General features: G+C 37.1%; 1 protein-coding gene across 1 annotated transcript; it reads left to right on the plus strand.

Moving 5' to 3' along the window:
* Positions 1 to 5,142: 5,142 nt before the first annotated feature.
* On the plus strand, positions 5,143 to 16,950 carry LOC150099183 (uncharacterized). The gene is made up of 2 exons (XM_090404102.1): positions 5,143 to 5,389; positions 15,311 to 16,950. The coding sequence occupies exon 2, from the start codon at positions 15,439 to 15,441 to the stop codon at positions 16,906 to 16,908; it is 1,470 nt and encodes a 489-aa protein (XP_090260228.1). The 5' UTR covers positions 5,143 to 5,389; positions 15,311 to 15,438; the 3' UTR covers positions 16,909 to 16,950.
* Positions 16,951 to 18,171: the final 1,221 nt, after the last annotated feature.

Below are 18,171 nucleotides of genomic sequence, written 5' to 3' on the forward strand. Positions count from 1 at the left end.
TGACATCCTGTGCACTCATAATTGCTCTACCCTACTTTGCATCATCAGCAAACAAGTGAACACTTGTTTGCTGATGATGCAAAGTAGGGTAGAGCAATTATATCCTATATCGTTAACGTTAACGAACAAATTGAAAAGTAGTGGTCCAAGAACATAACCCTGCAGCAGACCACTAGTCACAAGCTGTCTTTTGGACTCCACTCCTGAATAAACCACTCTCTGATATCTCTCCATCAACCACCCTCCTATCCATCTCACCAACCCTATATCCATCCCCATATGCTCCAGTTTACTGATTAGAATTCCATGTAGTATCCTGTCAAAGGCCTTGGCAAGGTCCAGTAGAATCACTGTAAACCCATTACCCTTATCCAGTTCAGCTGTCACTGTGTTATAAAACATGAGCAAGTTACTGAGGCATGATCTACCCTTCACAAAACCATGTGGTCCCCAATACAGTATCCCATTTTCTTTTATCCAATCCTGTATTCTTCTTTTGACTAATTTCTCCAAGACTTGACAATGATTCCTGATATGCTAATCAGTCGGTAATTTACAACAGCAGTCTTGGAACCTCCTTTATGCAGTGGAACTATTTTCCCCCTCTTTCCACCCCCTCGGGACTAACCTAGACCCGAGACTCAAATTAAACAAAATGGTCAAGGGTACCGACAATTCTTTAGCCGCATCTCGTATGACACGAGCTGGTATACCATCTAATCCCACAGATGTATTGTCATTGAGGTTTTGCAATAGACTACTCACCTCCACTTCATTCACCACAATTTCCGTATAAACTATTGGTTCATTCTTTTCTGCAATGTCACCACCTGGAAGATATATTCTTGCAAAGTGCTCTCTCAGTAATTCAACTATATTAACTGATTCGGTTACCTTCCCACCATCGGCATTCTTTAAAATCATTCTGCCATATATATTTTTTTTTTACTTGCAACATATCGAAAAAACTGTTTAGGATTCTCTTTAGCCTGCATGGCCAATGTTCTTTCGTAATCCTTTTTTGCTTTTCTTACCACACTTGTTACCCTTCTGGCCTGTGCTTTATACCGTTCATGTTCCTGTCGGTCACCTTTCTCCTTAAATTCCCTCCATAGTTGTTTTTTTTTTTTTTTGCAGCTGATGATTAATGGTGGTATTCATCCATTTAACCCCTACTTGATTTATTATTCGGACTCTTGGTATACAGTCAGCCATTGCTTCATGCAAACACTTCTTAACCGCCTCCCATGCACTATCAACTTCTAGCCCTTGCAGTTGTACATGCCATGGCACTGAACCAATCATTCTCCTACACCCCCCCCCCCCCCCACCCCCCCCCCCCCCCACCCCCCCCCCCCCCCACCCCCCCCCCCCCCCACCCCCCCCCCCCCCCACCCCCCCCCCCCCCCACCCCCCCCCCCCCCCACCCCCCCCCCCCCCCACCCCCCCCCCCCCCCACCCCCCCCCCCCCCCACCCCCCCCCCCCCCCACCCCCCCCCCCCCCCACCCCCCCCCCCCCCCACCCCCCCCCCCCCCCACCCCCCCCCCCCCCCACCCCCCCCCCCCCCCACCCCCCCCCCCCCCCACCCCCCCCCCCCCCCACCCCCCCCCCCCCCCACCCCCCCCCCCCCCCACCCCCCCCCCCCCCCACCCCCCCCCCCCCCCACCCCCCCCCCCCCCCACCCCCCCCCCCCCCCACCCCCCCCCCCCCCCACCCCCCCCCCCCCCCACCCCCCCCCCCCCCCACCCCCCCCCCCCCCCACCCCCCCCCCCCCCCACCCCCCCCCCCCCCCACCCCCCCCCCCCCCCACCATCTGCCTAACATGAAATAATATTCATATGGTTAAAGTGACTGACGTTATCTACCATTAGAATACACTAGGCTTCAGCTAGAAAATAATAATAAGCTTCAGTTAAAATGAGCATTGATGGAATGAGTTGAACTGCTACCGAGAAATGGTAAAATCTATTTTTGTATAAATGTTCGGTTATAAAAAATAGATATATTATCCCTGAGGCCTGAGCTGATTTTCCATATCATACCATTCAAATAGAAATCATCGCCGTTATTAATCCTTTCTATTCATCCACCCTCTATAGGTGAAAAATGTAGCTGTTGCATGGCGTTCTGCTCCATCTTGCCAAGTGCTGAAACACTTATAAATGTTCAGTTAGGAAAAATGTATATATTATCCCAGAATTTATTTTCTATATCATTATTATTTTCTTAGTACTGGTACCTCCATGAGCCAGAGACTCTTACAGTAGACCCCAGCTATTCACCAATTATCTGTATTATGCACTAACCTAACCTAACCCTTTCCATTCATTCACCACTCTACAGGTGAAAAATGTAGCTCTTGCATGGTGTTCTGCTCCAACTTTCCAAGTGCTGAAACGCTTTCTATGCATCAATCCTACAAAATTCTTAAGTAATTTAAAGAGCATGCCACAGGCCACTTGCTTCTGAACGGACTCCACTATTTCCTCATTCTCAGGAAACCCAAGTAACCAGATCTGAGCACAGTGATGTGGATGTTGTGAGGCCTTATAACCAGGGGTGTAGTCGGGGCAGGGCCACGCCCTGGTACTTTTTTAAAACTATCAACATTTTTAAATTCATTATAATAAATTATAAGAATTATAATAATGAGACTTATAATGCATTTCCAGCTTTTGGTAAAAAAAATAAAATAACAGCTTGCCGCACTTGTCATTTTCATTTCAGAAAACAAGGCAATACCTGCATCTATGTTCGGTTTTGCAGTTTCAAAACCAAAGAAAATTGACAATATTGCATCCCTGCCCAATGCTACATCGCAGTTGGTCGTTTGTCATCCCTCCCTACGCCCCTAACAAGTTCAATGGACCTGACAAGTTAAAACGTGTAGTGTGTCCTCGCTATAGTTTGCTATATGGTGTTGGAGAAAGTAAGAAGAAAAGTAATAGTGCATCATAGTGTACCCACAATATGAAGAGAACCAATGAATATAAATTAACTAATTATTTCTTAAAACGGAGAATGAAAATTCTCGTACGAATTCGGAATACGATGTAAACTTTCTGCCGAAAATTAAGAACAATGACTGCGAGCCTGTTCCTTCTTCGATGCTTTCCGAAAAACCTGAAAAGCAAGATAATTTGTGCAATGTTACGAGTATATCTTCAGCTATCACAGGACATAAAGAACATGCAGGTAATGCAATTGACACTAATTCTATAAATATAGAATACCCGGTGGTACGGGAGCAATAGTGGCTTGAACGCAAGGACAAACATAAGTGGCTCATAGCAAACAATGGATATTTAGGTTGTAGTGATTGTTCATCAGTAGGGTACTTAGGACTGCACAAAATTCTCAGTAACGAATGGGTGAATTGCACAATTACATTTATGATACAGAAAAAACTCAGCGATTGAAATCCCGATTGAAGCCCGTGTAGCTCAGTGGATGTGGCGTTTGCACACCACGGCGCTTGGCCGCACGAAGGAAGACTTGGTTTCGAGTCTAGTCGGCGACTAGAAGAAATTTTTCTAAGCCTTTTTTCGACCGGTTCCCGAGTTAGTCGATCTCTGGCAAGCGGGTTTTTCGTCCCGTAAACTCAAGAAAATCGAACGTAGAACCCACATTATTTCAGACATTAAATATATTGTGTTAGGGTTAGGGACCAAGAGATGGCGGCATATTTGAGCCGTCTCTCTTCACTGTGTACGCTTAATTGGTGATGGCCTTGGGCCATCTATCTCCGATTGGTACCAATGGAGATTGAACTGCCGACTCAGTCTCCATAAGTTAGATAGGACTAAATGGCCTCGCCTACTCCCCGTATACGGGAATAAAAAAAAAAGAAAAAAAGGCATTAGCTGATTTGAAATCCCTAAGAACTAAAATTTCTGCCTGTCAGGCATCTATAGCACACAAAAAATGCGAGTCAATTTTAGCCGAGTCTAAAAAATCTCAGTTAGAAAGTTTGATATTACAACAAAATGAGCATCATATTTAATTCAAATGGAAAAGAAAAAATACGGACTTGATGTCAGGATAACTCTTCATTTATGTTACAGTGCAGCCAAAATAATCAAACATATTGCATCAGAATTTAAAAAGAGACTGATATCAGAACTTACAGGTGGTGATCATAAAATTTCGATTTCAACAGATGAGTGAACAACATTAGGCAAGCATTCTACTTTAATAGTCTATATTAAAAGTTTCATACATGGCAAAGATGAAATTACATTTCTTGACTTAATTACTCTTACAAATCAAAATGCTGAAACAATCACTAAGGAACATCTTAAATGCCTTTGCTCATACGGTTTCACTAAGTATTACCTGAAGAGAAACCTGATTTGCTTTGTATGTCACGGTGCAAGTGTCTTAGTTGGTAAATCCTCTGGTGTTGGGAAATTGCTTCAGAATAAACTGCAACAACCCAATATTATCATTTGGCACCGTCTTAATCGTCGTTTATTATCGTTTGGAGTTGGCTGTTCTTGACTGTATTGCTGACATGAATGCAATTAATCATTTCAGAAGTTTCATTGACACTATTTATGCCTTATTTAGTCAATCACCAAAAATTATGACAGAGTTGCAATCAGCAGCTGTTTTGGAAGAACTGAAAAACTTTTCTTTGCAGCTTGAAGAGAGAACTTGCACAGTAAGTCGTGCAGACAAATTGATCAAAAGAACAATTCCGTATATAGGATCACTGAAGGAAAAGCCAGGAGAAAAGGAAACGGAAGCCGAGAAAGCATCAGAGAGCATGAATTATCTTGGGATCTCTTTGACGAATAATAAGTATTGATAGACTTCAATTCCTTACAAGTATTAATAATAATCTTGAAAGACGCAGCTTTACCACTGTTGCATCCCATCAAAAAAGTAAAGATGGCAACCATGAAACTGAAAGTTATGACCAAATGTTGACTGACTTTGAAATTTTAAATCTGGACACATGGTCTGAAGATGAAAAAGAAAACTTACGATATGGCGAAGAACATATTAGAACAATGTGCACAAGATTCCGACTTGAAAAATGTGCGATCCATTTTTAACGGATTTCGAGAGTATTTCGACGAAGGAGGGAAGATGATATCCGTTGTTTTGGCCCCTGTCAAATGCAGTTACGTAGCACGGCTGAGTGTGAACGAGGATTTAGTGCTATGAACGTTATAATTACAAAGTTACACACAAAACTCTTAATAAAAATCGTTTCTGCTGCGATGTTTATCAAGCTTAATGGACCATCACTTTCCACATGGAATGCACTTCCTTACGTCAAGTCATGGCTAGTGCATCACCGCTCAGCTGAAGGTCGACAATCGCGACATGTAGCAGAGAAGAAAGACGAGAGCAGGGAAATTTGGAAATTATTTTGACAAGGTAGGCCTAAATGTTAATATTGTATTATTTATACTTTTAATTTTAATTTAAGTAACACCTAAATGACCATCAATGTGGGCTGCTGGATGATTAAAATTATTCCAATAAAAGAATTACATAATGGCATGGTGTAATTTTGCATAATAATAATAATAATTTTTGTTTATGTACGGTACTGTCTGGGCTCTGGGATTAACCATGTGTTTAGGGTAATCCTTTGCCCACTGTTATTATTATTATTATTTATTCTAATGCCGCACTTCGTGTCTGGATTTTTGTTTCCAAGGTAGAGCCCCGGCACTATTTCTTTAGGACTACACCCCTGCTTATAACAATGAATAATAACTTTCTTATCTCTTCCCGTTAGTGTGTTCTTGAATAACCACGTAAGCCTTATTAGCTGCCGACAAAGCGTGAAAAAGATATGTCTTCTATACTTAAACTCTTTCCCTTACCAACCTCACATCGCTGGCTTTGTTGATTTCCTGGAGTACAGTTCCATCAGTGTGGTACAAAGCTTGGAATCTATTTCTCTCAAAATGCTTACATAACTTTACATTTCTCCACGTTAAACTGACACTCATTATCTTGGCCATACTGATAGGCTATTTAAATCATCCTGCAAGCTTTTTAAATGGCATTAATCAACTCTCACCCTATCCAATTTTGTAACTGCAAACAACTGATATTTCCCTTAAAATATTTTCTTATTTTTTATATGATTTCATTAAGTTGAACCAGTCACACACCCAGGGTGTGGGCCAAGGGACCTTGTCCCCTGCCCAAAAATAAAATGTTAAAAAAACACTAGAAAAATTTCCAAAATCTTTTCCTAATTAAAATTATTATTTTTTTATTTATGATGTGTCGTGTCTTCTATTTCTAAACTACTTATGAATTAGCAGTCAGAGAATACCCTATAGCGCTTGGGAATCAGGGCTGCTGTGAACTGAAGGCGAAGTGCTGCTCAGGCAGACCATGCTCTACTTGTATGATACCTGTGATCTCAGGCTAGCCAGGCCTGAGATCACAGGTATCATCTATTGGAGGTCACTGCAGATACTCACTCATATGTCGTATGCAATGCATAGTGTGTATTCTCAAATCGTCTACTCAACTTGGCCCACCTAAGATTAAATCTTGAGTGCTCGCCTCCTCCCCATCCCAAGATTAAATCTCGAGTGTGCCACTAATTTGAACAGTAGTGTTTGAACAGTAGTGTTCAAAGACAGAGTTTTGCAGCACACCACTAGGACTGCCTTATCTAGGATTCTGCAATTACTAGTGCATATGCTACTTTTTGGTATCCCCACATCAGCCATCCTCATATTCATTTTTCCAGATTCATATCCATTTGTTCTTTTATCTTGTCCACTCTGACAGGCTATTTAAATTAAACAGATGGTATTCTATCAGACATCTTTGCAAAATCCAGCTGGTCAGCATTCCCTTTGTCCAACTTAACTGTCACTGTAGTGTGAAACATTAGTAAATTATTAAAGCATGACCAACCTTTCATAAAGTGATGCTATCTATCACAGTGCCATGTTTTTATCAACGTATAGAATTCACTCTTTAACCAACTTCAAGAGAACTTTTATTTATTCTTCAGATACCAATTGGTCTGTAATTTGCTACTGCAGTCTCAGAGCCTCCTTTATGTATAGGAATTTTTTTTTCCTTCTTTCCACTTCCTCGGAATTCGCCAGAGGTAAGACTTACATGCATTGCCAGTTCCCATGCATATTCCTGAAACATGCAAATTGATGTCCCATATAATCTCACTGCTGTATTTACATTAAGATTCCTCAGTCTTCTAAATACTTTCAATTCATGAACCTCTAGTTTCACATTAGTTTCTGTCACATCTGTAATCTCACTTAGTTGATGTACCCTTGAAAAGTGGTTACTTAGTAACTAAACCATTTTGAATTATTGAGTTCAACTCAGGTATGTAGTCCTGCTTAATAATATTACTCATCCATCTTACTGTTAGTTGATTAAATCCATTGTATTTAGAGATAGTCTAATATTGCATCTACCAGACACACTGTGATCTAGATTTTGTGCACTGCTGAAATCTTCCCCTCGCAGGCTTTTGTGTCATGACACTGCTTCAAGCATCCTCCTAAGCCTGTTATAATCACCTCTCTTATAGTTCCTATAGTTCCACACATACCCCTTCATGACTGAAAATCCTAACTTTTACAATTTCCTAAGTCAAGAAATGATTGGTATCCAGAATCAGATGAAATGTGGTCACTCTAGTTATGAATAGTTTTTCTGATCCTGTGATGAGTTCCGATACTCTCATATCCCAAATACTCTTCATCTCATGCAGACTCATGTAATTATCTCTCAGTATTTATACAAATTCCATTTCCTGCCTGCCATGTGATCTTTCCTCTTTCCAGTCTGTCTTTATAACTTGTATTATAACTAAATATCCACAGCTCCTGACAGGATTTATTTTTCTCACAGTTCCACTTGTTCTTGTCAGATGTCATCTCCTTCCAGGAAGTTGACTACCATTAGCTTCCACCATGTACAGTTTTGTGCTTCTCTTTTGCATTCTTCATAGGACAAAAAGGTCCAGTCCTTAATATTTCTCATCCAATCTGTTCTTTGTCTTACTCTTCTTCTTTTTCCTTGCATCACTAGAAATGTTTTTTGTAGGGATTCATGCCTTAGTATGTTCCTTTTCTTAATGGTTTTCAACAGATTCCTATCTTCTCCAATCATCTCTAATATTTCTAAATTAGTTTTTTGGCAGTCCATGGGACTCTAAGAATTTTTCTGAGGATCCACATCTCAAAGGCTTTTAGTTTATTTTCACAATATTTTGATATTGTTCAGGTTTCTGCTCCATATAGCAGTGTTGACCATACATAGCATTTGGAGTGCCTAATTCTTGTTTTTGTGTGAATTTCCCTTGAAGTCGGAATGTTTTTCATGCTAATGAAGGTATCTAGCAATTCCTGTTCTTAATATTTCCTTATCACACTTTCCATTCTCTGTAATTAGTTGACCCAAATATATATAACTCTCTACTTGATCTAAAATATTTCCTCTGATCTTAATATTTATATTGAGTACTTTCCCTTTTTCTCTTGTTACCAGCAAAGTTTTTTTTTTTTTTTTTGAAGTTGAAATTAAGTCCATATTTTTCACTTTGCTTCAGCGTCTCTTTTAGTAGGTTTTGAAGATCATTTTTTATTTTCAGCTAGCAGTACTGTATCATCTGCATATCTTAAGTTGTTTATATTCCTGCCTCCTATGCTGACTCCTTTAAATTCTAATTGCTGGAAGATATTTTCAGTATAGAGGTTAAACAATACAGGAGAAAGAACACAGCCTTGTCTGACACCCTTCTTTACTGGGAATTCCTCTGGGATTTCTCCTGATATTTTCATTCAGGCAGTTTGCTCCCAATATAGATTTATCTGTATTCTGGTATCTTTACCATCTACTCCTAAATTTCTGATGCATTTGATTAGTTGTTCATGTTGTATATTGTCAAAGGCCTTTGTGTAGTCAATGAATCATAAGTAGACTTCTTTCTGCTTCTCCAGATATCTTTCTATGATAGTTCTGATGCTGAAGAGTCCTTCTCTAGTTCCTTTATTTTCCTAAAAACCAGATTGTGTTTCATTAATTTCTATTTTGATTTTATGTTTATTTCTTTCTAGGGTGATATGTAGCATAACTTTTGCTATCTGACTGATCAGACTAATTGTTCTGTACTCTTCACATTTGATTGTCTTTGATTTTTTAGGTATTGATAGGAATGTTGAGTGCTTAAAATCTTTTGGCAGGTGTCCAGTTTCATATATTTTGTATACAGTTCCACTAACCAAGAGATAATAATCAAGTTCCACTTGATTGTAGCCTTGTTCTCCAGAACTAATACCAGTGCTATGGTCATGACTTCAATGGAGATCTGAAGAGTATAGAGACTTATGATACTAGACTGCTGGGGATTGTACTTTAACCCATTATTTTCCTTCTTAAATGTTACTCTGATTTACAAATCTTTTCATTGGCTTATTGCCGACAGTACACACCATTCCTTGTTTTCATTTAAGAGCCATGCTGTTTTTGCCGATCAGTGTTTAAAAGAATAGTTGGGGAAGGAACTATTCCAAAGCCATTATTTTAGCCACTGATCTTCTTGCCTGGTGCACATGCAGATAATAACCAGATTTCTAGGCAAAATCCAATTTTGTTTCTCAGAATGCTTTCTTTCTCTCTATTGTTCAGTATTACTTTTCTTCACACAGTTGCTTTTATTCCTTTCTAATAGGCATTCTTCTTTTTTAATCATGTTTTTAAATTTGTTTTTAGGTATTTTTATGAGTATTGTTCTTCTGTTGAGCTGGTGACAATCATTCCTTGAATCTCTTTTTAATACCCAGTTGGTCAGCTCCACAGCATGGAGGCAAGCCTATTTTCAGCTCATTCCAAGAAAAGAAGATAAAAGTTTGCCATCAGATTATTGCATGCTCTCACTTTAGTCTTTGCAAACATAATGAAGATTATTAGCTTCTTCACTTGTTGGAGTACTGAGTTAATTAGTGATCATCATAAAGATTATGAACACTGTAGATCTACAGCAGATAACCAACATTATCCACCTGCAAACTTTTTTCCCAAGACGTGTATGAAGAAATTTGTGTAATTTGTTTTGACATTTGCAAGAAATTTCATCTTGTCAAGTGTAGTAGGCTGGTATCAATGGTGTCATTGTAAATTTTTAACAACTGGCTCACGAAAAAAATAAATTAATGAATTAATTAAAGAAATGTTTGTTGAAAATTAATATTCCTGTAAAATTGCTAGCAGAGACAATCTGACACAGCTGCTGCATAGGGTGGGGAAAGAAGCACAAAGGGTGACAAAAGAAAATGTTATGGAGAATTTTCAAGGAGAATGGCGATTAGTACACCCACGAGCAGTACAAGCATCAAGCTAGGAAGGTTACCAGCATAATAAAAAAAGCCAAATCAGATTATGAGATCAAGGAGATTTTAAACAACTGGCTCACTAAAAAAATAAATTAATGAAAGAGATGTTTGTTGAAAATTAATATTCCTGTAAAATTGCTTGCAGAGACAATCTGTACACAGCTGCTAGCCAAGGAGATCGAGGGTAATCCCAAAGAGTTCTTCCACTATGTGGCAAATAAAAGGAAGGATAACCTTAGTGGGTGCTGATGGTATTGAGGTGACCAATTCAGATGTACTAGTAGAGTTACTGAGTGATCCCTTTTCAAAAGTCTATCACCCAAGTGAGGATATCTCTCTACCTGTTGCAATAACTAATGTGATGATTGAAGTTAATAAGTCAGAGGTACTTAGTATATTGCAGAATTTAAATGCAAACACTGCTGTCGGTTTAGATGGAATATCAGCTCTGGTGTTGCATGAATGTACAAAGGAATTCTGAATGCCCCTTACTTGGTTATTTAACTGAAGTTTGGACTCTGCTCCCTATGGAGTGGAAGGAAGGCAAAGTGGTTCCTTTGAATAAAGGTGGCTCTAAGACTGTGGTAGTTAATTACAGACCAATCACCTTCTCGGAAGTGGTTGTAAAAGTATTGGAAAAGTTGGTTAAGGACATAATTCAAGAATGGATGGATCAGAATATGATACTCTATAGGGGTCAACATGGTTTTGTTAAAGGTCAATCCTGCCTTAGCAATTTATTAACTTTTTATAATAGAATGACATCTGAGCTGGACAAGGGGAATGGCTATACAGTGATACTTCTGGATTTTGCTAAGGCTTTTTCACAGGATACCCCATGGAATACTGTTGCCCAAATTAGAGCAGATGGGGATGGATACTAAACTTGCGAATTGGATAAGGGAATGGTGCATGGAGAGATACCAGAAAGTAGTGTATGGTGGAGCAGAGTCCAGGATAAGGCAGGTGACTAGTGGTGTGGCTCAGGGCTCTGTGCTTGGGCCGTTATTGTTTAATTTGTACACAAATGATATAGGAAAGGACTTGAAGGAAGATATTCAGTTGTTTGCTGATGATACGAAGTTGGGTAGTGCAATAAAAAATCAAGCTAATGTTCAGAGTTTGCAGTATGATTTAAATAAGCTGGGAAAATGAGCAAAAGGTAATGGATGTGGGAAAGTGTAAAGTTATGCATTTTGGGATTAAAAGATTACCAGTTTTGTACCACATTGATGGAACGGTAATCCAAGACATTGATGAGGTGTCCAAGATAGCACTTAGGATTACTTGGTTATTGAAGAACACCACAGATAAAGAGGTTATTATTCCTGTTTATAAGGCGTTGATATTTCCACATTTGGATTACTGTGCTGAAGTCTGGTCACCTGGATTCCTTGAAGATGAGGGGGTTTTGGAGAGGGTTCAGAGGAGAGTGACTAAGTTGGTGAGTGATGTAAAAAATGCTCCCTACATTGATAGATTGAGAGCTTGTGGAATTACAGAGGTTGGTTGATATGTGGAAAAGAGCAGATATAATAGAAACATTTAAATTACTAAAAGATTTTTATAAGATTGATGCAGGGGAAATATTTCAGCTGTGTGATAGTGATGGAAGAACAAGAGGTCATCCCTTGAAATTAAGGAAAAGTGTGGTTAACAAGGGTGTGAGAACTAGATTTTTTACCTGGAGGGTGATGAATGAGTGAATGCATTGCCTGACTCAGTTGTGAGTGATTCGTCTGTAAATGAGTTCAAGAATAGGTATGATAGATATTTTTTGATAGTTTGGGTCTTCTGCGATGAGTCTTCTGACTCCATGGAGATTCCCATATAATAATAATAATAACTGCTGGCATTGTTTAATTAAATGGGTAATATTTTAGAGATTGTCTATTAATTTTCTCATAATCAACTAAGGTCATCTGTATTTCTTTTGAAATTCTCTTCTTTTTTTCGATATTAGAATAAAAATTGACTTCAATATCGGCATTCAGAAATTCATTTTGCTGTTCTAGTTTTTTGCACTCTACAATACAGTTTAGTTTCTCTTTTAATCTTTCAGAATATACTTTGTACCTGCATTTAGCTGACTAATTCCCCAATAGTTATTGCAATTATCTTTATTTACGTTTTTACAAATTATAATAATCAGTGCTTTTTTCCATGAGTTCTGTAAACGAATTCAAGAAGATATATGATTGATGTTATTTTGATAGTTTGGGTGTCCCGTGATGAATCTACTGACTCCATGGAGATATCTGTAATAATAATAAATGCACTTCCCATTCCTGACTCTACCTTCAGTGTTACCATATACAAGCTTATTGCCCATATGCCACTAGCCATTGTGGATGGAAGGGTTTGCCACTCTGAAGTTTATAGCCATTATCATTTTAGCAGTTTACTTACATGAGGTGGTTCAGACACACCATTGGCTGGTACTATCCTTTTATCTTTTTAATTGGCTAGCCAATTAAAAAGATAAAAGCGTGTGGGTGGCATTCTCTCTTTAGATTTCTCTATCAATACTGGATTCCACATGGACTGTTGGAGCACTCTTGCATTAGTAGAGTTTAATGTACTGTTCCATTGTATGCATCAACCTTCTTTCCAGAGTGGCAGAACATATCTGCTAGACTTAATCAGAAATTTTGCTGAATATATGGCATGTTTGTTTGGTTGTTTTGGATTTATGTCCAATGCAATACAGGATATAAGGCCATGCATTGGCCTTATATCCTGTATTGCATTGGACATAAATGGTTTATTCTGTTTTTTTTGGGAATGAAAAAAAAAAAAAAAAAACTGCGTTTCAGGGATGAAAAATCCCACCATCTCTGTAACACTCACCAGTTCATCTTCACTTTAAAAGCATTTATGAAGATTCCTTGTATCTTTGGAAGGATTTGACCTTGGGTCTCTCCAAATATGATGTGTTCTATTGCATATCTTTTCCTATGAAATAGCCCTTTTTTTACATGGAAAAATTTCAGTTTTAATTTATTTTCAACTGATATTCTTGTAATAAAATTTTATTACTGCTGGAAGCCCCAAAAATATACTTTTTAATATTTCATTGCTGGGGTTTTAGCATGATTTCTATGCATTAATAATGTATGTGGACAGAACAGTACAATAAATGGAATATTAAAAAACATTTTAAAAATTATAATAGAAAAGCAACGTTTTCAGCATAATCAGTAAGTGGGTCTTGAAATGATTTTATTTAGCCCATGAATAGTGATGGAGGTTGCCATCTGTGAATTGAAGAGGTGCAATCAGTTTTCACCCTACTGGACACAGGGATCAAATGTATCAAAAATATACACTTCATATTCATATAATTTTTTTTCTATAATATCCAAAGGTTATATTGACTTAAATTGATCCATGTAATTATGAATGTATATACATGTTCTGGGTGGTACACGGGTTAATAAAATTTATATTTTATTTGGTGTATGTGGAATTATAATGCAAGTGATCATAATAAACTGAGAAAATGCATTTCCAAACAATCAGCATGCATGGAAAATTGTCATAGAGTATATGACAGAAGTTACATGAAGAATAAATTGCACGGGAGTTAAATGGATGAATAAAACTAAGCAGGAGCTGTATAAAAAGAAATTTTTCTCTATCTATTAATGGGATAATGGTGATAACTAGACTCAAGCAGTACAAAAGAAAGTAGGCAAATAAAGTGAGTTATGTGGATGAGTTAGAGATATTAAAGCAATTGGATGTCTCAGTTTAGAAGTAATGATCTAGGTTAATGCCCCTAATCATGTTGTTCAACTTGCACTTAACATTAGCAAGATTTTTATTTTCTGTAATGAATCCAAGAAATTCTGTTATATAGAAATGAAGGTAGGGCTAATGCAACTAATTATAGACTAGTTATTAAAGTAATTATTAAGAAACTAAGACTGATGAGGGTCTGCATCCACAAGTAGTAGATGGCACTCTGATCTGCTGTAGAGATAGCATTGCTTTCTTTAAAGTAGGCCTTGCTTTAACAATCTGTTCATGTTCTATAATGGAGTAAGAGTTCATGATTGGATATACTGTACTTCTGGATTTTAATATTAGTATTATTTCCACGCTTCTGTGGAGTCGGAAGACTCAGTCTGGCATTTTAGCAAAATATTTGCTAGAATTCCACATGAATCATTGTTATACAAACTCAGAGGAATTGAAATGCAAAATGGGCTTGTTTTATGGATAGTAGAATAGATACACATAAATCATGATACACATGATTTATGTGTATCATGATACTGTCAGAATAACCTCTTATGCTACAGTTAATTCACTTAATGCTACCATAAAATTCTGTCTTTTATTTGTCATAAGAATTCAAGAGATATCATCATCATCAAATTCCTGCCATGTACCCTCAAGGGGTGTACAGGATATGATAGTACTACATAAAAAATTTTTATGAGATATTATTATTATAAAAATCAAGTGGATAATAGATCCAGCATTATTTCAAAGCCAGATGTAGAAACTATTAAAATTTCATAATAATAAGTTGACCAGAGAGCTTATGGAAATACACCTGAAGCATTTACAAGCAACCCACTGTAGAAAACATGAATGCTGTCTAGGAAGAATTCACTTTTTATTTGTACATTTTTTGATAAAGTTTCACTGGCCTGACAGCTGCTTTGAACTAGTTGGTTCTCTTCTGAGACCAGGCAGAAACCTTAAGAGAGCAAAAAGTCTCTTTCGATAATATGGAACTTGATTTTTATAATTTTTATATCATCGAACTGAAGCCTTTTGGCTCTTTATTTTAATGATTCCATTTATTATATTTCCCTATTATTACTATTATTATAAAACATCACAATAAAGTATAACTAAATATATTCACTGTGAGCATGTTTTTTCTAATTGTAACATGTGTAAACATTAAATTGTATATTATTTTTTTTTTCTTTCTTTTCAGCTGGCATATAAGAAAGAAATTCTAGCTGGCTCTTGTTCTAATTTATTGATATCTAAGCATGATGGAAATGTAGTATGAAGAAATCTGGCAAGAGGTTTAATTGAAACTAAATTTCATACCCTGAGGAAATGAAAGAGTTTGGAATATTTCATGATAATGAGGAACAATTTACACTTCAAGCATCACCAAATACACTTGGATGCTTGAATACAGTGAAGCAGCCTGATGTATTTTCCACTCTTAGAAAAGTTATAATCTGCAAAATGTGTGGGAAATCATTTTCACATTCTGGAGCTTTTAATGTGCACACAATCATCCATACTAAAGAAAAACCTTTTTCATGTCAAACATGTGGTAAATCATTTTCGCAAAATTCCAACCTTAAAAGGCACCAAAGAATTCACTCTAATGAAAAACCTGTTAAATATAAAACTTCTGGTCAATCATTTACACGAGCAAATAGTCTTAAAGCACATATGACCTTTCACATCAATGAGAAACCATTTATTTGTGAAATGTGTGGGAAAACATTTTTACATTCTGATGCACTTAATGATCATGCAAGAATTCACATGAAAGAAAAACCTTTTACTTGTAATACTTGTGGCAAATTATTTACACAGCATTCCAGGCTTAAAATACATAAAAGAATACATACAAATGAAAAACCCTTTAAGTGTGAATTTTGTGATAAATCATTCAAACAATCAGGACATCTTAAAATACATATAAGATATCACACCAATGAGAAACCATTTATTTGTGACACTTGTGGTAAATCATTTTATAATCATTTTGTTCTTAAAGCACATCTTAAATTTCATAATAACGAGAATCCATTTATATGTGAAATATGTGGTAGAGCATGTTCAAACATGTCCCATCTCAACACACATAGACGAGTTCACACACATGAAAAACCGTTTAAATGTAAAACTTGTGATAAATCATTTTCAAAGTCTGGATCACTTACAAGACATACAAGAATTCACACTAACGAGAAACCGTATCTTTGTGAAACTTGTGGCAACTCATTTTCTGATTCCTCTTCTCTTCGAAAACACATAAGAGTTCATACTTTGGAGAAACCATTCACTTGTGAGACTTGTGGCAACTCATTTTCTGATTCCTCTACTCTTCGAAAACACATAAGAGTTCATACTTTGGAGAAACCATTCACTTGTGAAACTTGTGGTAAATCATTTGCACGTTCTTCAGATTGTAAAAGACACTCAGTTCTTCACTCTAACACAAGACCAAGACTTTTTGCATGTGAAACTTGTGGTAAATCATTTGTATATTCTGCTGATCTTAAAAGACACTCAGTTCTTCACTCTAACATAAAACCTTTTGCTTGTGAAACTTGTGGTAAATCATTTGTGTATTCTTCTGATCTTAAAAGACACTCAGTTCTTCACTCTAACGTAAAACCTTTTGTTTGTGAAACTTGTGGTAAAGAATTTAACCAGAATGCACACCTTAAAAGACACCAAAGAATTCATGCCAATGAGAAACCTTTTACCCGTGAAACATATGGTGAATTGTTTTCAGGACTTTCACATCTTGAAAGACATCTAATGCTTCATATAAATGAGTGACCTTTTGTTTATTAAAATTGTTAATAAGATTTGTTGAATCAGTGTCTGAACAAAGTACAGAATAAATTGTGTACATTACAAACTCTTCTTACCTGTTTTATTTGTGATAAAATTATTCCCTAACTTCTTGTCTTGAAATTCATACAGGATTTTGAGAGAATTTTTTGATTTATTGAGCAAATATGAATTATTTCTAGAAATTTATATATACTTTAAAATATTTACAATAATATGAAATTGTTTTTTAACAGTGTGTAAAACTAGCTAAACAAAAGTCATGGGAGGACTTTGGCAAGAATATAGAAAATAAATATCAAGAAGGTGGCAAAATATTCTGGAGGTTGTTGAAGAAACTTAGGAATGGAGGAAAGAGTGTCTGTAAAAGGAGTTAGAGATGATAAAGGTGACATGAAAACAGGAGAAAAAGATATCCTTGAAGTATGGAGTAATTACTTTGAAAAACTGCTAAATGAAACAAGCAGTGATGACAGCACAGTGATAAAAAAACACTGACCAGGCATGCAGTCAGGAATACATATCCATACTTGAAGTAGAAAAAGCCATCAAAGGCTTGAAATGTGGAAAGGCAGCAGGAGTAGATGATATTCGACCAGAAATGCTGAAGTATGGTGGTATAAAATTCTTACAGTGGAGGCACTGCATAGCTCAGAAAGCCTGGACAGAGGGACAAATTCCCGATGATTGGAGTAGAGCTCTCATAGTACCCATATAGAAAAAGGGAAATAAAACTGAATGTGAGAATTACAGAGGTATTTCCTTACTGAGTGTTCCTGGCAAGATCTATGCAAGTATACTTGAGAAACGGTTGAGAAGAATTGTGGAAGAAAAGCTTGGTGAAGAACAAGCTGGATTCAGGCCAAACAGAGGCTGTCAGGATCAGATCTTCACTTTATGACAAATAGTCGAGAAAGCATTGAAATATAACAAAGATCTGTATTTAAGTTTTGTCGATTTGGAAAAGGCATATGATAAGGTGCCAAAAGAGAAGCTATTCAATACGCTACAGTTATATGGCATCAATGGGGCATTATATCAAGCAATACTTAGTCTTTATTTGAGTTGTAAGTCAGCAGTTAGAATTGAAGGAAGTACAGGAAGATGGTTTAATGTTAAATCTGGTGTGAGACAAGGATGTACATTATCCCCTCTGTTATTCATTATCTATATGGATCACATTATGAAGGAAAGTGGAATTAAACCTGATATCAAAATTGGAGATGTTAATGTCAGCTCTTTGCTTTA

The sequence above is a fragment of the Typopeltis vanoorti genome, chromosome 14 (assembly GCF_054136105.1).
Source record: "Typopeltis vanoorti isolate ZY-2024b chromosome 14, IOZ_Tvanoo_1.0, whole genome shotgun sequence".
Classification (NCBI taxonomy): Eukaryota; Metazoa; Arthropoda; class Arachnida; order Uropygi; family Thelyphonidae; genus Typopeltis; species Typopeltis vanoorti.

Coding starts and splice junctions, on each gene's coding strand:
- LOC150099183 (XM_090404102.1), top strand. CDS start 15,439: ATGAAAGAGTTTGGAATATTTCATGATAATGAGGAACAATTTACACTT.